The sequence below is a fragment of the Acomys russatus genome, chromosome 5, assembly GCF_903995435.1.
Source record: "Acomys russatus chromosome 5, mAcoRus1.1, whole genome shotgun sequence".
Taxonomy (NCBI): domain Eukaryota; kingdom Metazoa; phylum Chordata; class Mammalia; order Rodentia; family Muridae; genus Acomys; species Acomys russatus.
In genome coordinates, this window is record NC_067141.1 from 47,802,443 (window position 1) to 47,824,810 (window position 22,368).

At 36.6% G+C, this 22,368-nt stretch overlaps 1 protein-coding gene across 7 annotated transcripts in view; it reads right to left on the minus strand.

Moving 5' to 3' along the window:
• Positions 1–22,142, minus strand: part of Rfx3 (regulatory factor X3) — a 263,116-nt gene extending 240,974 nt beyond the window's left edge. For 5 of the 7 annotated variants that reach the window (XR_007830654.1, XM_051146296.1, XM_051146297.1 and 2 more), the window contains exon 1: positions 20,598–21,011. Coding sequence is in view for 4 of the 7 variants with exons in the window: in XM_051146297.1 (XP_051002254.1) it covers positions 20,598–20,623 (26 nt within the window). In the remaining 3 variants the exon portion in view is untranslated. Of the gene's footprint in view, positions 1–20,597; positions 21,012–21,922 lie in introns of those variants that run through there. The other 2 variants (XM_051146299.1, XM_051146298.1) reach the window with 1 other exon arrangement.
• Between the last annotated feature and the right edge of the window lie 226 nt (positions 22,143–22,368).

Sequence of the window (22,368 nt, forward strand, 5' to 3'; positions counted from 1 at the left end):
CCGGCCTAGTCACTCTTAGAAATTCAATCTATTATGGTTGCTAGGAGTCTGTTGCTGTGCAACCTAAAAGGGTATGCTGTGCTTTCAGGCCAAGCAGTGCTAATAAACCTGTAGGTTTCCCTCTGAGGGACTGACCAGTGTATTTAAAGAGCTTAATACTTTTTCAAGAGTGATTGGCCCACAATTCATGACACATCCTATTAAAACACCAAGCCACACTGAGAGATTTCTAACAAAGGGACGAAATGCTAAACATACACAAATATTCAAAACGTATCCTCAAAAACCCTAATTTGGTAAAACAAACAGAGATTATGATCTACATTTCAATTATACCACCTACCACCCAAGTTTTTCTCTCTATATAGTCCCCTAAAAGATTATGATATATATAAAAAAAAAAAAAAAAAAAAAAAAAAAACTCAGGAAGCTTTGGTTGGGGGAGGGGGCTTAGAACAGAGATAAATACCTTTGATTTTGCAAACTCTATTACAAGTCCAAAAGTAGAGAAGTAAACTTCACAGGCCAACAGTTACAAAAGTAGTAGCATTGAAATTATATAAAAAACAAAATCCTAGATTTAACTTTCCTTTAAAAACATATTTGCTTCTCTATTATTCTCAGTTGACCAGTAATGTTTTTATATTAACTCAAGACTCTATTTTACCTATCACAAATATTCTATACTTTTAAGATTAATGCTGAATAAGTTATTCACACAAATACACTCCATTAGACAACATTATCTTGCTTTAATTAGACAAGGGGATCATGGAGTCTGTCAACAAAATTCTGCTAAGCAAATTGTGTGAAGTACTAAGTAGCACAAAGCAGGGAAACCAATGCAACCTTTAAAAGAAGAAATTGCACTGCCTTATGTGTTTACAGACATTAGGCCTTACATGCTTACAGACATTAGGCCTTTCATGCTTACAGATATTAGGCCTTACGTGTTTATAGACATTAGGCTTTACATGCTTACAGATATTAAGCCTTACATGCTTACAGACATTAGGCCTTACGTGTTTATAGACATTAGGTCTTACATGTTTACAGATATTAGGCCTTACATGCTTACAGACATTAGGCCTGTTTTCAAAAAATACTGGGAGGGAAACACAAAGATTTATTATCATAAAATACCAAAACTTGAAAAGAAAAATAAGTTATTTAATAATAACTCAATTTTAAAGAATATTTCCAGAATTTTCCAATGTCAATCTGGGTATATTAATATGACCTGTCATTTTTAAACGTGAAAAATAAATCTGAAAAACCTACACTGGGTTCTCTCTCCATATTCAGCACCATCTTTGGCCCTGCTCCTGCCGAGGCAGAGCTACTTTCCTCCCTGAGAGGAGTCAAGGCTTCCTCTCGGCACTGCTCTCACTTCCTCCCATTACACACCACAGGAGCAAAGGAAGCTATTTCCCTCAGAGTCACAGAAGCAACAACAGGAGAATGTGGGGCAACTATCCCAAAACAAAGGACAAGGAATCCAAAAGGAGAGCTGAAGGAGACTGAAGTGGAGGAGAAATCTAACCCAAAAATCTGCCAGAGCCAAGGAGAAGATGGGCTAAAATTTAGAGATGACAGTTTGTAAATAAAGCCAGCCTGAAAACAGACCAAATAGGAAAAGTCATCCAGGAACAGGTGACAGAGACATCACATACTAGGAAGAGCAACGAAAAGGGGGACTGGTAGATAGATACCTGACGATTTACTTTATAGATGTGACGCTAATGAAGAAAAGTAGAAAAATTTATTCAAAAGTTTTATATTTCTTGTGTCCATTCTTATTTCCTAAGAAAGGTACAACAACTCAGAAGATTTTCATTTTCAAGGTTCAGAGATATCATTTGACACATGATATGAAAACCAAGTACAGGCTCTACTTAATTTCCAAAGAAATAACTCAAATACTTTTTAATGCTCATACCTAATAAGAATTTTTTTAATTTAATTCTAAAGCTGAAGAGCCTGATATATAAAAATATTTTTAAGCAATTTCAATATTGATTCCATAAATAAGGTCAAAATACTAAAATATACTACATATTCATATACATAATAACCAATAAAGTTATTAAAGCCACATTTAACTTAGGAGTATATTATTCACAGGGCATGTGCTGGCATATTTATTAAGTTCCAAAGCAGTTATTTAATTCCCGGTCAATTAATTGACAAATATATTGCATTGTTCCATTCTTGTGAGGAAAAAAACTGATCTAATAAAAGTAAAGTTCTAAATCAGGCATTTGATATCTTGGTATATAAGATTCTGTTAAGTAGAATTAACTGAAAGGAACATTCTAAGTCTTGGTGGAGTGTGCTTTCTGGTTCTCACTCGCTCTTGCCCCCTTGAGACAATAGATCCGCAGTGTGAAATATGACAACCTTAAGAGAAAGCAGGCTATGAAGCTGCAGAAAGACGCTGAGCTATGCAGCTGTCCTCTTTATAACGCCCTAGATTTGTATCACACCATCATACTTCATACTCAAATGCCCACCTTCCTAAGTATATTTTCTATAAATCGAAGACTTTCAGTAAATGTTAAATAGAACTCAGTTTTATATGCATCTTATTTTCCTAAGTGTTTTTAAATAAGGAACTGTCTGCCTTTGATACATCACATAATTAAGGAGGCTGACCAAGGACTTGAGGTGTGAATTTTATTACGTACTAATTATACCATTGCAATTACAAAGAAAAGAGGATAAAAACACCCCAAGTAGCATCCATACATGATGTTTCCCTTCTTCTGAAGGTTTTGAGGACCAAACCCAAGGTTTCCTTTCTCATATAACAATGTTTCCTCAACTTGCTTCTTCAAATTATTTCACAGGACCCACATAGTAGAAGAAAAACCCCGCTTTCTCAAGTTATCCTTTGACCCCACAGCAGACAGAGGTGTGTACATTCACAGGCACATATATACCATTAATGAAAAGATAATAAAAATTTAAATGATATTGCATATATAATTACTTAAGTGTAGAGAAAGATTTTTGTTTGAAGTTGCACAGAACCTCACTAAGTTTTACTTAAATGCTATAAAATACTTATCTTCCTCCTATTAAATACATATGTGCCACTTTTTAAGCTTTCCAATGTGCAACAGCAGTGGCCTCAAATATGAAGCTATGTATTTCAGAATTGATGACAGGCAAATAATGCTGAATATTTTCCAATGAATTGAAATGGAAAATATAGTTTTGACATAAACATGCTAAAAATGCTGTGCTTAAAAATATCAAAATGACAATCATTATTCAAAATAACAAAATTCAAGACAATCTGCCTCCATCAATAGCTTTTATTTATCCAAATAGACTTTTATTTGTCTACTTGCATAGTCAAAGTTTTATAAATAAATTTAACTCATAACTATGATTAAAGATGAGATCTGGTACCCAAACCATATAAGCAACAATATTACAATTTTCTGACAGGAAGTGTACTTTTAATGTAGGAGGGTTTCCCCCCCCCAGGTTAAAGTTACACATAAGCAAATCTAGAGAACCAATCAAATTGTAGTCTGGTCAATCCTATTAATTACAAAATTTACTTTGTCTCCTTTGCACATGAGTTTAGGTTTTAGAATACATTTTAGCAGTAGAGGCAGGTTTTTCAGAACCTTGAACTTGGATGCATTAAGGATTTTTTTCCAAGTCTCTAACACACACACACACACACACACACACAATTTTTTAAGGTGAAGGCATATAAAATTTAAAATTAGCATTCAAACAGAAAAGCAGAATATGCCATGAATAAAATAGAACTGCTAATATAGCAAAAAGGTTAGCATCAACCAACCAAAGCATCAATAGTCTGAACACACAGCCATAGCTGAAGAAACACCTCCCTCATCTCTTTGTTCAAAGGTCTGACTTGCCCTCTTTAACATAGATGGCTGTTCTCCACCACTCTCATCTGTCTCTATCCTCCCTCCTCACCTAATAGCATTTATAACCATCCTCTAGAATCCACTTCAATTTCTTTTCTTTCTCCTTTACCTCGTTGTTTGAATGAAAACTCTTCCAGGACAGAGGCCTAATCCATTTGTTCACTGCTTTATCTACAGCAGTTCTTTCTTGATTCATTTTGTGCCAATAATTGATCAACAGATGCATGGATATAAAAGTGGAGATGAGGGCTAGTGAAGGACTCAGTGAGTAAGCCAGAGGACCAGGGTCTGCACCCATTGAGCCTGCGGTGTGCACTGACAATCCCAGTAATGGTAAAACCTTGGAAGCTCAAGACTCCCCTACCCTGGCAGAGTGCCAGGCCAATGAGACCCTGTCTCAAACGAAAGGTAGAAGGTGCCTCAGAATAGAGCACAGAGGTTGTTGTCTTAGCTTCATCCCCACCCCCACACATGCACCCACTCACACACAAATGCACATTTCACACACTTTTCTTTTTTTAAGAAAATAAAAGTGAAAAAGCAAGGGAGATGGTTCAAAAGGTAAAGCACTTGCTCTGTAAGTGCGATTACTTGTGTTAGGATGCCAAAACCCATGTAAGCCACAGGCAGGCATGTTCTGCCTGCAATTCCAGTTGTGAGGTGGTGAAGGCAGCCATCCCAAGAGGACTGGCTAAGGTGGCTGGCCTGTTGCTATAATCAGAGCTCAGAGTTCACAGAGAGGTACTGCCTCTACAAAGAAGTGGAAAGCCAATTGACAAAGACACCCAAACCCATCTTTAATTTGGGTCTCCACATGCACCTGTACTTACACATATGCACACACAATGCACATAACACACACATGCATGCCTCACAAATACTATCACATTCATAAAAAATGAAAATGAATATATATACATATATATAAAATTGCTGTAGAAACTTCAGTTCCACCTTAAATTTGGAGTCAGAATCACTTCACAGAGAGTAACTAAGCAAAATGATCACCTACAGGGATGGTACACAATGAAAATATACTACCAAAGAGAGGGCAGAGAGGAGTTTTAAACTATAGCTCCATATAAAATCAAAGATTGCTTTCAGTTTAAAATCTCTGTGTATGCTTCAAGGCAGATCATTTTCCATAATACAATCATAACTTAAATGACATAAAGCTATCACAGGTGTGACCACCATAACAATCCCACTCTGAATCCACCAGTTACTGTGGTGATGACGTCAGAACTCAAGACCCGCTCCCATTGCTTTAATATCCCAGTGGATATAGTCAAGTTAGGCAGCAAAGAAACAAACACACAAGCAGCTTCTCAAAAGGTAAAACCCCATAATTCCTCCATTTTCTCATATGGTAAGCCATACGAGAAAACCAACTCTGATAAAGCATTCCTTGACTAACACTTCTTTGTCAAGATGCTACGAAAATCCACAGGCAGATGGAATACAAAGAGAGTAAGAGTACAAAATATCATTTGAAAAGCTAAGAGGAAATAAGACTTAAAGTCAACTCAAATCTGTTACCTAGGTAGTACTGCATTTAACAAAATGCATTCATTTATACCATTAAGTGTGTTTTGTGCAAAAGGAAGTAAATAAATACAATGATACTCAGTTTAAAAATGCTATTCTAGCCAGCACTCAGCACTCAGGAGGCAAAGACAGGCGAATCTCTGAGCTGGAGGCCAGTCTGGTCTACAGAGCAAGTTCTAGGGCAGCCAGGACTACACAAAGAGACCCTGTCTCAAAAAAAAAAAAAGTACTGTTCTAATAACAATTGAATTTTTAGATGGAAAACAGTTAATTACAGAACAGAGTCTGAGGCTTAATCAACAAATTTATTATTGATGTCTTCTCTTAGGAAAGGACACAGGTTCTGATACTGAGTTTATAAAATCTAATACATGATCTTTCCTTAAGAAGCTAACACTATGAAAACATCAAACATTTATAAAACAAAACTATTGATATCATGGATAACAAGTTTGCCCTAAGTGAGCCCATTTAAATTGGGGATCACTCTTCACCTAACAAGAGACAAATTTAATTTGGGAACAAAACATATTCTAGGCCAAATAAAAACTGGGAACAAAGTGTTAAGAGAACACAAAGAGCAAGGCACAGTACAGGAGACCATGCCAGACAGTGATAGGAATGCTCTTTACTTTCGCACCTAATTGTCAAGCAGGGTGACTTTAATACACATCACATAATGCATATGTTATCAGTTCTATTTCAGATCTGAAGTCTGCCCAAGGGTTAAACTCCTGCTCAGTAGTGGACTCTGGGATTCAAGCCCACATGTGTTCATTTCAATATTCATGTTTTAGGGCTATAGGTTATATTTGTTGGTTTGGGGGGTTGTTTGTATGTGTGGTTTTGGGGTGGGTGTGTTTGTTTGTTTGTTTGTTTGTTTGTTTGTTTTTATCAATTCAGGGTTTCTCTGTGAAGCTTTGTGTGTCTTGGAAACGTCTCTGTAGATCAGGCTGGCCTCAAACTCATAAACATCCACCTGCCTCTCCCACCGAGTACTGGGATTAAAAGCCACCATCACTCAAACAAGTTCATGTTTTTTAGCCAGCTGCTAATACAGTTAGCCAGGCTGGCTAAACGAATGGAATTGCAGAGCAGAGTAGTAAAGCCAAGTATGAAATGCACCTGAGACCACAACCTCTAAGTGGCAAATGCTAAGCAGTTCTTTGGCACAATGTAGAACAGAATAAATATTGCTTAATTATTCTGACGAATAAGCAAAGAGAAATCATTAAAACACTGGTTCTCAACCTGTGGGTCACAACCCCTTTGGGTGGGTCCTATATCAGATATCCTGTATGTCAGATATTTGCATTATTATTCATAACAGTAGCAAAATCATAGCTACGAAGTAGCAACAAAATAATTTTATGTCTGGGTCACCATAACATGAGAAACTATATTAAAGAGCCACAGCATTATGAAGGTTGAGAACCACTGCTTTAAAATATTCTGGCCCAGAGAAATATAAAATGCTATTATTAACAAAAGAAAGAATTGCTAGAAGACACATTAACATAAATATACACTTAAGTGAATATATATCAGTTTAAGCAAACATGATCCAGGTTATCTGATAAGTATTCACTTGCTCTTTATACTCAGATATTAATTTGGTACCTGAAAGTATTTGTAATTTCTTCATCTGAATTATACTTTAATATTTCTATTTTCCATTTTATGTCCCAATAAATATATTAGCAACAAAGATATATTTAAATGTAAACACAAATTGTTTTGATCACTTTCCACAGTAAAAACAAGATCATCAGCTGAGCACAGAGCAACACTTTGCATCTATTCTGAGCCCCACTTAGTTTATATGAAATTGTACTGTTTTAAACCGCAGAGAGTAAGAACTGGGAACTTTCCAGCAAGAATGCAAGAGCTAACTAATATTTCGTCATACCTTTGTTTACCATATCTCCATTTTTATTGAAGTTGAGAATAAATCCAATGGGAACAGTTTTACAAGAAGGTCTGTCTATGGGGACTTATCTTGTTAAGAGCAAATGACAAATGGTTTTCCCCCATAGGAAACCTGCTCTTGCTTTATATAAATGTAACTTTCAGATTTTATGCCACAAATTAGACTGCAGAGAAATCAGCTTGTGCTGGAAAGTTCACTTGTCATCTTCTGGGTGAATGGTGAATCTTAGATGGCTGCTTCAAATAACTAATAGTGCTAACATTCGAATTACACATCTTCCTCAAGAAAAGGAAAGCAAATTCAGTTCAAGCTTGAGATCAAAGATGTACTACGAATCCTACAACAGAGAAGCAGGGGCAGAAATCCAAAGTCTTGTTAATTACTTACTCCTACCCTAGTCTCATACTATTAATTGGTAAACAAAATATTCTTCCAAAAATTTGTTACCAAATTAAACATGATATAATAGCATGGCTGAGTGTGTTGCTTCCCGTTGCTATGGAATCAAGGACTGCCTGTTGACATATTCGTTCTTTTGGTGCACTCATTCATAGTTAGGAGCACGGCACCACCTTCAGAGCCAGCCTGGCAAGTCCCAGCTTGTACCAACCATACCCCGTGTCGGTTATTTCATTTTGCTTCACTGTAGAGTAACCCACAAGAACACGCTTTTCCATTGTTTAAATTAACAAACTAGTTTTTCACTAAGAGTCCACAGCATGATTCAGATGAAGAGAAGAACTCGGGGTAGGATTCAGTGGCACAGCAGATGCTTAGTGGATGACATCCTGGGTTCCATCTTTCACATGCAAAAATGGAAACTTACATACCAAGCCTGAGAATTCCTTATGTATTTACATCAAATATGACATACAAAAAAACTTACAAATGACAAGGACAAAAAGTGTAGTTTTCAATACTGCATTTTCATTTAGTGTGCAGCCTTTAAAGGGTTTTAAAGGCTACAATTTAACTTCTGAATCACTGCAGAACAGAACAATTAAATGATTCTTATACCCAAGCTTAAATGTATAATTATAAATATTTGCATTCTCTAGAAAAAACAGGAAAATTTAAAGTATAAACTACAAGAAGTATAGAATTTCCAAGAACTCACACGGTGTTTGCCTGTAAGGAAAGTTTTGCAATAGCTAAACGTCAGGGTGAAGAATATGGGCATACAAGTCACTCACCTTCAGCTTCCTTATCTTTAAAGTAAGTGGGAGATGGAATGGGCTCCTCTAGACAACCACCAAAGTGCACATGAAATGTAAGCACTCCGAAGCTAAGATGAAGATATCCTAATTATGTCTCTAGTGGACTGGCATATGCGTGTCATCTGAAAATTCATGCAACTGTATTAAGAGACCAATTTATCTCTCTCGTCCTTGCCATACCCCCTCATCTGACCAAATCCCATCCTGCTTCTTCCCTCGAGGAAAATGACAGTAGAATAGCTAAGCAGAGACAGGGGACTCAAGTTAAATATAAAAGAAATACAGCATTCATCCTATGGCATTTAAAGTTCCAGACATAAAATTTTGGGAAGTGCTAAACACCTGGATAAATTTTTTGGCTAATGTTTCTCTTTACATATGAAGAGATGGGAATTCCTCCAAATTACACCTGCTTGTTGTTAGGTGTCTACTCCAATATAGGACAATATATATGTATGTGTATGTATATCAGTATTGTTCTCACAATAGAAACGCCTGTCTTTTAAATTATCTCACATAACAGATAACCAAATTTTTAAAAAAGAAAAATCCTGACTTGTAAAAGTCAGTCAGAATAAAATTTCATAACCTTTATGGATATTTCTGCAATGGAAAATAATAAAAAACAAAGTTATACTTTCTTACATGGTTTCTAATGCACACAACTAATGTTTAAGTTGGCATTGCATTAGTTTCAAATGAAATACTCTGTAAATATCACTTTAACTAGCATTATAATCCATGATCTTTTTTTGCTGGGTTATATCTTCATTAGCTTTCCTACTTTATTTCATTTTACTACTGTTTGTTTGATTTGGGAGATTCAAACCCAGGGCTTTGCCCACAGTAGGTAAATACTCCACCCATGAGTTACATCTCTAGTCTTAGCTATTTAAACTTTTCTTTAGGGAATTTTAGTTGTAGCACAAAATCATTTAATGTCAACACAGCTTTGGTTATTTTGTGTCACTGTACTATTCTGTTTACTTATCATTGAAAAGATATATTTTTTAAAACTGATATAAAATATTTTAAGTATTAGAAATTTTCATTAAAACCACAAAGTATAGCAATTAAAATCATGTAAGTTAAAATATCAAACTGTATTTAATAAATGTATTTACCTCTTGATTTAGTAATTTGATACCAACAAAAATTAGCCTTTAAATAAAGAGACTGAAGTCTACACTTTGTGTTGTTCATTTAAATGTCAATAATTATAATCTGTAACACGTGCTATTTCATCACATAATGTTGTCTAAAAGAATAGTGATCCAAGTGGGGAGTTCACTCTGTCTCCTTTTGGTCTAGACCTTAACAGGGGAAATGTTTCTTTCATGACTATATGACCTCAGTCAAATAAAAAGTGCATAAATGAGAGTAATAAGCCTATGCATTATATGACAATATTGAATTCAGAAAACATTATGCTGTTTTGAATATCATTAATTAGTGTATCAGCTTCTAGATGTCCTTTCCTGCAAGGTGTGTCACAAATACCTTAAAGCATGGCACTGAGTAGCTAACTTAACTTTCCAAAGCAGAGTCTCATGTATCTCAGACAGGCTTGAACTCACTATGTAGCTGAGAGTGACACCAAACTCCTGACCTTCCCGCTACCACCTCCCCAGTGCTGGGATTAATAGATCCCAGGGCTTTGTCCAGGCTAGGTGAGCATCCAACCAGCGAACATCACAGCTGAGCTACATGATGTACTGCATCATGTCACAGCACTACATCTAGCCCCAGCACGCAGAATATTCCAGAAGGCAGACGCTTCTCTTCCCTTGACAAGGTACAAATTATTTATCCAAATCTTCCCATAAGCAAGTTGGAATAATGAAAGATCAAATATGAACTCCATCACATCTGTAAAGTTTATCTTCAAGACTTTTCTCTACCCTGCAAACATGGGCTTCTGTCCTTGGGCTCACGCCTTTTTCACTAAATCAAATTTCAAGTACAGATGCCTGGCATTACTAAACATATGACTTTGCCACCAAGCAAAAGTAAACGTCCTAATTTAATGTGCTCAGAAGAAGCAATATGAAGGTCAATCATGTTAAAATATTTTATCCTCCACATTATATAATCATTGTTCCAAATCGCCATTGCAACTGTTCTTAAATTGTAAATTTCTTTAAAACATCACAGGATAAAGAAGGTTTGGAGATACTTTCAGTAGCAAGTCTTTCTATTATGTACCTTTCATTTACTGAGCTCAAGTGAGCCTCCTACCTCAGGCCTCCGGTGTAGCTGAGACCACAGGCACGTACCAAGGTCCACTATTATAACATACCTTCAAGAAGAACAGCTGACATTGTGAAGTCTATGTGATAAGTACATATGTTTCCTTATAGCCTTTTACTTTGACATGCTTTACATATTCCAAAATATAAACATCTAAGAATAACATTTATACAAAATTAGCTTCTAAGATGTACACTTTTAATGTAACTAAAGATCCCAATTGCATGTGAATTTCATTATTTTGTGTATTAATACTGTAGTTCTTTTATAACAATAAAAACACGTTGAGGCAACTTAAGTTGATCCTTTTCTATACGTAAAAATCTAGAAATGTCAAATTTTATACAAAAAAGGTACAAAAGCCTTATTGTAAATACTTGTGAAAAAACTTTTAAATATGGTAACACAAAAGAAAACTTAAGTAGTTTCTCCCTCACCGTTTCCTACTAGTTAGAATTCACAGTCTGTATCTACAGACCTACCTAGCAATAGACATCACCACATTCAACTAGCTGTCTTACTATTCATGTTGATGGATTTAGCCATCTTTGTTTAATCATTAATTATAATTTTCTTACTAATTTCACCCATTTTTTCATTATTACCTATCATTTCTTATCCTGTCATATGCCCAAGTACCATTCATCATTTTTTATCCTTCTATAATTTGAAACATTACAACTATATTCACATAATGGCAAAATGCAATTTTGTACCTAACAATCTATTTTTTAAATTTTCTTTTCAAAGTAAGTCTTAAAACCTCATAGAAATCTAAGCCAGTTCACAATTCCTAAATTAACCAAAATATTAATGGTACCAGGTACTCACATATAAATCTTTTATTAAAACTAAACAATGGCTATAAAATTTAAAACCTATACATCAAAATATCCAAATTCTTGTGTTCTGATAAAATGTTTTACAATTAACATTGGTGGCATTATTAGATTTGCTGTAGATGGCAAACTGGGAATCCATACAGCCTCTGGAAGGATACCTCTTAACCGCTCTGTAATGGACACTGTCTACCTGTTAGTGTTTCCAACTACACAATCGCATTCCCATTTATTCTCATTTTTGCTCCATTCCTCCAGACCAAAGTGTTGTTCTGCGCATGGGGTGCCACCTATGGGCATCATTTCAAAAACATTTAACCCAGAAGATAAACTAGAACTTCCAAAGTTCACATATAGTAGATCCAAGAGAAATTCTAGGCAGCAATGAAAACTGGCCAAAGCCCAGCGTTATGCAAAAGTGCACTGTGTATGAAAGAAATCTTAATGTACTGCTACACAGGGCTGCAGAACTAAAGGTGAGCTGGGTAGAGTATCAGGATCAAACACATCCTCTCAGAAGTCCCTGTCATCATCACCTCCAGCCCATGCTCACTTGCATGCCTTTTAACTCAAAATAATTTTAACTCAAAACAAGTAAAACAAAATATTCGTGCAAATCTAAACTAGTAAAAATATTCTGTTTCCAAATTCAAAGATAAAAGAATCACAGCTCACTTGGAAGGTGAATGGGCCAAGTCTTTGCTCAGAGAGGAAGCCATGACTATCATAGGCATTCACTTAATAGTATTTAAAAGTGTAAAGTTTCAAAAGTTCCAAACTCAGCAAACCTCAGCAGTATATAATGGTGGAATGTGAATCCAGCAAAATCATGGTGAGCCCTATTTTAACTAAAATGAACTGTAATTTTTGCCTTTGATGAACTCCAGCACACGTCACACCTAGCCAAAGTAGCTTCTAAAAATCATGAGTGTGAAGCACTGTTAAAAATTGTTCCCAGCCTCACACAAAAGTCACCTGAAGAACTTAAATATGTTCCCCAATTTCCCTGCCTCAAGAAAACAGTACAGAGGGGGAGAGGCTTAAGGTTCCCAGTGTGACACCAAGATGCTGCTACTGCAGAAGACAGGAGAAAACAACATCGATCACAGCACTCAACAAAATGTGCATTAGAATAACTTCCTAATTGTATACACAAAATATACACACACATAAAATATAGTATCTTAGCTAAATTCCAGTTATACAAGTGCCTTAAAAGTGTAATATTTTAAAACAAAAACATTTTAAATGTCCTTTAGAGACATGTAACACAATCACAAAAAAATCAAAATTTATTTCATCTTTCATGTATTAAATATTTATGTTCAGTTTTCTCCACAACACATTAAAATACATGCTGTAAATACCTTTAAGGTTATAAAGGAGATGTCCAGGTAATAATTTATGTTTTTATTAATGTCCCTAAGGATGACACTTTACAAAACTCATTGTCAATGTTTTCATCAGACGTAATCAGAAGCTAATAAGTAAAAGTCTGATGTTACATACAGACTCTTTGGCTTTTTAAAATGTCAGCACAATAAAGCACAGCAAAAGAAAACGCTAGGCTTTGATGCTAGAGACACATGCACAAATCTATCTATACAAAGCAAAGCATAAGAGATAGACTAGGAAGTCACTTACAGTTCGGGTATGTGACGACACATGCCTTTAATCCCAATACTTGGGAGGCAGAAGCAGAAGGTTCAAGAGTTCAATTCCAGCCTGGTTTTAAAAAATAAAAATTAAAAAAAAAAAAGAACCTAAAAGAATCACATATGAACATTCTTAAAGCACAATGCTGGCTCTTGAAAAAGATTCTTTTTCTTCTAGTACTGTACTAATGAGATAATGAGATATATTAAAGATAAATGAAATAATAAAATATAATAAACATCTTAGTAAAGTAATAAAATATCCTTGAGATGCGCTTTGTGCAACAGTGCAGCAAAAAAGGGAACAAGATCCAGGAGAACCCACACTGCTTTAGCCTCTTCTGATTCCTGCCTCCCAAACTCAGTGCCCCTGAAACACCTACCTTTACAAGGCAGTAATACATGGGAAATATGTAAGTAGCTGGTATTCAACAAGAGAAATGGGATATGATATTTAAATATGCATGTTTCTTGCTCACCCTCAGTACCCATTCTAATTTCTCCACAGCTACCATATGATAGCAAAGAAAAATTTCAAGACAGGGTCCCTTGGCAGTCCTGTCCTCCAACTTGCAATTCTCCTGCCTCAACTTCTGGAGGCTTGGATTGCAGGTATGTGCCACTGAAAAAACTTAACAAGCAAAGAGTATCGGAAGTGATTTGGCACAGGGGAAAAAACAACTGTACCAACTCGGAGTGCAAAAAGGCAGATACATTTTATGAATAATTGCTACACTGAAATATACATGCTATTAAACATACAAATACAAATCTGGTCCAGAATTTTAAATCTGCTTATATTAACCAATTAAAGTACTATTAAAAATAGCTTTTAAATAATAAGAATGCCAATCTCTTTATCTTACACACACACACACACACACACACACACACACACACACACACACACTTCCCTGTTAAGCTGGTGAGAGTTGTGATACAGCAGAATATATGTTCTTTCCTAAGTATAAAAATGTTTCCTCCCTTAGCGCCTTCCTCTCCCCACACCCTCCCACCCTGTCCTCTGTCTATCCCCACACTGGGAAAAGTATGTCCTGTTTTAAATATCTCACTGGTGAGCAACAGGAGCCCCAACTGTCAGACACTTGTCTGGCACACATACTTAGAGAAGCTAGTTCCAGCAGGAGCTCAAGCTGTGAGGCTCAGCTCACTCCCATGTGGGTGAGGAAATCAGAGCACTTGGCTACCACTCTCTACCAAAACGGTAAAACCTTAGGCCTTGCCACAGGCATAACTGCACTATCACTGGGCTCTGGGTTTTCTTTGTTGCTCTCTTCAGAAGAAACGACAAGTGAGCAGCATGCAAGATTTTGAGATCACAGATCAATCGCACATCAATTCCTGGCTCCGAGTCAGTAGCCTGCTTCTATCTTTCCAAGCTAATCTTATCATGGATTTAAGGTTGCAAAGAGTCGGGAAGATCATATAGTCTCACTTTTCATCTTATGGATAGAGATACTGAGACCCACACATTTTATGTAACCAGCCTACATTTTCAGTTAGCAGCAAACTGGGTATTTTGTCCTCTGCAGGCTCCCTGACCACCCTCTTGAGGCCCTTTGCTTTCAGCCTAGTAACATTCTTTCTTTTCTTCTCTAGCATGGCTGAGTGTATCTGTCTCCTCTCACTTTTTCTCAGGCATGTTGCCACACCTTTTTAATGTTCCTGGTTAAGCTTCTATTATCCCATACTTATGTTCTGCCTAAAGAGGAAATATAAGAACCTTTGGGAATCCCTGACCAGGAACTATAAAACAAAGGCAGGCAGAACTGACTAGCCATAACTGCTTCTATAAAAGAACGAACACTTGAGTTAAGAGTCACCATAGGTATGGGAATCTATGCAAACACATTAACTTTGGATTAGCCTAAACATTTACCCCTTAAGTATTTTGTCAGAGGTCAATACACACCCAGAAGAAACCTTTTAAATAAAAAACACACAAATTACATCACTAATAAAGTTCCATTTCGGTTAAAAAAGGTAGAAATTGTAAAGAATATAATAGATGTTGAGGAGTAGTACAGTGTATCTATTCTCTAAGTCATGTTGCCTAGCCTTCTTGCAAGGTTCCTTTGAAAAATCTAACACATTTAACTGGGAAAAGTGGCAAAGCACAGGTAATAATCCCCACACCTAGAAAAATAAGCAAAAGGATTATGAGTTTAAGGCTGGCTTAAACTACACAAAAAGAAAAAATAAATCATATTTCCATTCAAGACTATGACCATTTAAAGCACTCTAAAATGAGAAAAACATTTTATTAGTAGTCAAACTCCTCAGAAAATAGAAATAGTTATTGAATATAAACTATCAAACAGCAACATTATACATGCAGCCAACTTGGAACTTTTTACTATCAAAAGAGTAGAAAATAGCATCTTCCTGTGTAATATTTCATATTTTAAGTTATCTTGGGTAATGTTCCAAAGTTACTTCACAATATAAGTATCAGTTAGCAAATTATTCCTCAAAGCTAAATCAGTTTTCCAGTGGTAGCCTCACATATCCATCCCCCTTAGTACTGGTGTTAAGCAGTTCACTATAAAATTGTAGAAAAATCGTGAATGAATTTGTTTTAAAACTGTCTAGACTATTTACTGTCATTACATAGTAAAGATTGCATGTAGCATGAAGTGGAAGAAGAGAGCTCCAGATGTTTTCAAATATATTCATGTATAACATATGAAGAGAAAATATAAATGAGACAATGAAATGAACAATGGAAGACTAAGAGGTATTGAAATATTACATCATTATTTCTTAATACAAAAATCCCTAGACCAGAAAAGCAATGTAAACACAGTTAAAGGAGCCTATTATAAGCCTGCAATGCAAATCTAAGACATAGCTTTGGAACAGTCTTTTAATTTAGCCCAGTTTAAAAAAAAAAAAAAAAAAAACTTTATCAAATGGTAATCCAAGCCTCTAATTGATAGTTTATACCTTTGTTTTAATTTCTTAATTGAGTAAAAGGGATTATTTAATGACAGTGGGTTAGTAGAAAAATGTTCAAAATTCAAGTCCCATGACAAAGGGATGGTTACATGGTCATATCAAAATGATTCTTAGGTAGCAAAAACATTGAAAAAAATATTTTCTCAGCATTTCCTAATTGAAACAGCCACTAGGCATTAAGATGTATCCTAAAGACTGACCAACATATAGTACATGAATTTTATCTCTTTGAAGTTACATAGATATAGTACATGAATTTTATCTCTTTGAAGTTACATAGATGTCAAAAGATATGCAGGATGGGACCTGGCTATTCAGATGAGAAAACTGAGTCTAAGTGAAAGCAACTAATTTGTCCACAGTCACACAGTAAGACCTAACTGAAAGCTAACTCTAAAGCCTGTACACTGAACCTGCGACAGATGTCCCATCCATCTATTAACATCTAAAACAAGTTAACTTTCTCAACTTCCATTATATCTACTTTGATACAAAATATGAGACTTCAAATACAAAGCATTTTAATACATACACAATTACATTTAAAGCTTCAGTGGCATAAATGACAAACTACCAAGAAAAATTACTTGACTACTGTAGTGAGACCCATGTGCAGGAGGGGTGGGGGTTGCTAGACCCATGTGCAGGAGGGGTGGGGGTTGCTAGTCTCTTTTGAAGTTCTAGGATCAGGGTGTTCCTGAACACAACTTGTTAGAGTTTATAGTTACTTTTTTAAAAAAATCACAATTAATCACTCTAGCTGTGTTGGGAGAGTAGTGTATCATTATCAAGACTGAAGTTTATACGATGTAACTATACTTTTCCAAGCTTTCCTGAAGAAAATATTACTGTTTTAAAAATTGCCACTGAGCTTATACTACATAAAAGTATACTCAGTAAAGGAAGAAGCCATTCAAAAGATGAAAAGCACCATTTAAAAAATAATCTCAGAGTGTGTTGGATAGCTCAGCATTAGGAACACTTGTTGCTCTTGCAAAGGACAGAAGATCAGTTCCCAGCAACCACACAAGGATTCACAACTACTGGTATCTCCAGTTCTAAGGCATAAGACTAAAATTTCCTCACATGACCAACGTATACAACTTCAGCATGTAAGTGCTAACATTAGATGTGCCAAGGCTATGCTCTCACAGATCATTTCTATGTAGTAGTAGTATTTCTAGTAGCGCATTGCTGGATCTGATATGTTACATAGTGTTAGGTACTCTCTCTGTACACAAAGGCTTTTCAAAAAAACTGCCAAGGTAGGCAGCACATTAAATGTTAAACTTCACAGAAAGTACATCAGATACTTAAATGCAGAAGTAACTGAAATTTTCTTTACATAACAGTTCTAATCAGTTCACATTTTAGTGAAAATAATCTTATATTGCAAACAGCACAGCACCCTCTGGTGTATCTATTATAAGACATATAAAATTCCCAAAAATAAAAGGATAAAATTTTAAGTAAAAAATAAACCTTAGAAATCAATAGGGTGATATTTTCTGAACTTATTCCAGTACATATATTTAACATGTTTAAACAAAAACAATTTTCATTTTAAAATATCACTATAAATTTTATAGCAATAGTGATGACAGAAAATTTGTTTTAGTTTTAAAATATTGAACCAATCAAAATAATACATTTCCGAGATATAACTTAAATTAAAATAATGCTATAAATAAAATTCTTGAGGTATAGAATGGCAAAATTGTACTGGTTATGTAAGCTAAATTTTATTTTATTTAAATCCACCTGTTTCTCTGACTTGAATATATATACTGTTGCTATATACTTTTTTTGAATTCAAAGGTAGCTTATTATTATTTATAAGAACAGATAGACAGATTTTTAGTACATGAATTTATAATTTCTATGGTTTGAAAATACATTGATAGTCACAAACAAAAACTAGTGAGTTTGGTCACAAGTCTAGAGCACTTCGTGACTAGTATTGCTCAACTTTTAATGTAAAAAGAGCCCTCTGCCTGTGAAAATAATTAACTAAAAGATGATACAACCAACTCAGCATGATGCCACCTGCTTTTAGGCAGCTCTTTTTGAACCACTGCAAGTTCCAAAACAATATAGGAAAAAGTGAGACTGACACCTGTTTAAAACAGCCATCTGTCGCCAACCAGCTAAATTTAGTCAAAGCCACTTAATCTTGGTTTTCCAAAATAAGGGAACACTATGCACCTGTGAACAGAAAAGAATTTAAAATCTATTTTGCGATGACAACTGGGAGTATATAACAAAAAAGTTAAAGCGTTAAAGCAAATAATTAAGTAAGGGAAATTATTTTTAATGTGACTGCAAGTGGAAAAGGGATATATAGCCAAATGCTCAGCATAAGAACAAATTGGTAAAATTCGTAATTTAAAACTTGACTTATTTCTTAGTCTTATTTCTTGTGAAATATTCTCACTGTGAAGATCACAAAGTCACACTGCTACTAGACTATTCAACTAGACAACTGAGGAAAAGACGTAACTCTTCCCACATATCTGATTATCCATCCTTTTAAGCATGCGTGAGCTGAAATTTTTTTACTTTTCAATTGCTAAAACAGGTGCCTCAATTAACTTTTTTTCATTTTAAAGATTGTTTGATTACAAAATTTCTCACCATCTCACTTATAAGCTATAATCCTTATCAGTATCTCTACAGGACAAAAGATTATTTGAATATTAGATAAATAATACAGTATTTTAGAAATTAGAGATAAGTATCTCATGCCACAAGAGCACTGTGAAATGATGGAAAGCTTCCAGGAATGCATTAGTTTCTTATACACATACAAACTCACTATGCCCATTCCCTATACAGTCTAATAGAGTTGTGTAATAGACAAGGGATAATTCAATAAGACTAAGACAGACATCATGGCACACTCTGAATCACAAATATTCAGCTACTCAAAATGTTACTATTTAATATATTTCTTTTCAAAGCCAATCACGTTCACAGATTTCTGTTAGTTTAAAAAGCTGAAAACAAAGAATGACGATGCATAGTACAGTCCCTCCTACGAAAACTACTGTAGGGAAAAAAAATGAACTAAATAGTATTTAACTTTGTATTTAATTTTAAAGATCAATTGCTATTCCAAGTTAACCAATCCATAAAACCATTTTATCTTATCAGAAGCCAATGTGTCTCTAAGACCAACTCTTAGAACACAAAGATTCATTTCAAATGAACAGGTTATTTAATATAATACAAAGTGTTGACTTTCAAAACAACTTGTGAACAGGAAAAAAAATTAACTAAATTTTCAGAAACCTGACACATGCCTGATGAGTGAAATGTCTCTGAAACATTCTTGGATACCGCAAATAAAAATATTAAGCAAAGACATTTTAGCATATACAATCTATTCAGCCCAACATATGTAAATGACATAAGACCTAAAACTGTTCCAAGACAGCAAAACTCCTTTTAACTTCAGACCCAGGAGCTTCACCATCCAAAAGTGTTCAGGCATTTGACACTCATCTGAACAGGAAAAAAAGAAAGAAGGGAAAAAAAAGAAAAGAAAAGAAAAGAAAGGCAAAAGAAAAGAAAAAATGTAAGTTAGTATTTGAGATGTGCATTGAAGACACGTTGGGGAAGGGGTGAATCGTAAACACATCTATAAAGAGTTCTGAGAGATTCAAACAGATTTTTTTCAGAATCAAATATCACCTTCATTTAAAATAGCATTATATGGAAATAAATTGAACAGCAAGATTTTTCTCCAACTCTTATTTTACAAAATACTAGCCTTAATGACATTATAATTACCCAACCTCTTTATTGACAATCTCAAGAATAATTAATACTGTCACATTATTCACAGGCTGCTGTCAGTTAAATCAATATATGTTTGCTATGGGAAAGATTATTTAAATAAGCACTTTAAAATCTGAATTGGAATTTTCAATGTACCACTATAATAGTACATTTTATTTGTTTTAGCTCAGTCATTATCAATTCTTTTCTGATAACCTATTAATCGTTAGGATGAAAATGAGCAAAATTAAAGGATATGTAAAACCAGGTTAGCTTTCATCAAGAAAATACTACTTAAGAACTGATAAGTATTCAACTCTACAATGGTCAACTATATTCTCTAAAGAAACACTTTAAAAGGAAGTTTTTCTTCTGAGCAGCTTTAAATCATTGTCCAAAGAAAACCAAAAAGTCAACAAAAAGAATAGGTTAAGTACACACATGCCTAGATCTTAACAGTCACAAAGAAAGTGAAGTATACACACGTTTCAAGTTGAGAAGCTTCATACATTCTTTATGAACAACTTGACTTCAATTTCAACTCTCCAAGGGAAAGGAACAGAGATGAAGATGGGAGGAAGAAAAAAAAAAAAAAACTCTCAAAGTACCATAACTGTCACAAATAGCGTTGTAAACTGAGTTCTCACAAAGCTTCCTTGTGTCCTTTTCCTGTTCAACACAGACAAAGTCTCAAAACCACAATGAAAATTGTTAACACTCTCCTGTGGGGAGGGAGGTGCATCAAAGTGAAACAGAACCTCAGGACTACCCCTCCCATCTCCACATGAAAGATAAAGCGCTGTCAGTAACCACTAACCCAAGTAACACAGATGCCCTGCATCCGGTTTAAATCACAAGCACAAGCGCGCGCGCACACACAGGCTCACACACACACACACACACACACACACACACACACACACACACACACGTCAAAAGGGGAGGGGGAGAGAAAGAGAGAGAAGAGGGAGAGGAGAGAGGAGACAGAAAGAAGAGAGAGGGAAGAGGAGGAGAGAAGAGAGATTGAGAGACTTAAAAAAAAATCTCTCAGAGCAGAAGAGAACCCCCTGGTTTCAATGTGTGTGCAAAGGGGGGGGGGGGGAGAGAAGACTGCTGAATGGATATTAAGACTGTTTGCAGCACAAAGGAAAAAAAAACACGGTTTTAAAAGAAAAAGAGAATCCCGTGAGGCCAGTGATGGTCAAATAAGTGCAGCCCGTTTAGCAGCAGGCACAGAGGGGACGAAACGAAGAAAGCGGGCTTCGGGAAAAGTTCACCGAGGTACGAGGATAAAAACAACAAAACCCCCCAACAAGGCCCCGCAAGTGAACAACAACAGCACAGCACCTTTTGGGGACCCCCCCGCCCGCTCACTGCTGTCTATTCCGATTTGGAAAGCAGCAGAGCCACTAGGCAGCTTTGCAAAGCAGCGAATTAAAGAAAGAGGGAGAGGGAGAAAGCAAACCCCTTCTCTCCAGCTGCCCCTCCTCCTGAGCGCCCGCAGACCTGGGGGGGGACGCTCCAACCCCCGCGACGGACAGCGGCGGCTTCCTAGCCCGCTCGCCCCGCAGCCCCGGCTCCCGCTCCATCCCTGAGCGCCGAGGCCGGGCGGGCAGGCGCGCGGCGCCCACACCCCCGAGCCCGCCGCGCGCGGGTCCATTGTAAACAAGCCCCGGGGACCGAGCCCCTCCAGCGGCCGCAGCCGGTGTCAGGAGGGAGACCCCCGCCACAGCCACGCTCGCTCGCACACACGAACACACGCACGGACACACACGCTCCCACACACATGTAGAGACCGAAGAATATTCACCTTGGCTGTGGATTATTGTGGTGTTGTTGGTGGGTGATGGAGATGGTGGTGGTGGGGAGGAGGAGGAGGAGGAAGAGGAGGAGGAGGAGAGGAGTAGTTGTTGTTGATGGGTAACAGTCGCCAGGACTACGGTGACTATGGCGCTTGATTCACAAGGCAACGGTTGCTATAACTCACAAAAGAGAGAGAGAGGGAGAGAGAGAGGGAGCAAGGGAGAGGGAGACACTCGCGCGGGGAGGGGCGGGGGAGGGAGGAGGAGAGGGGGCGGGCCCGAGAGCGCCGGAAGAAGCGGGTTCGCCGCCGTGACTGACAGCTCGGAGCCCGGGTGGGGGCCGCGGTCGGGATTCCGACTTCGGTCCCCCGAGGTGCGCTTAGACTTGGCGGGCCCGCCCGCGGTCAGTGCGAGTCCGCCTTGAGGAACGCTACTGCGGACGCCGGGAAGCCGG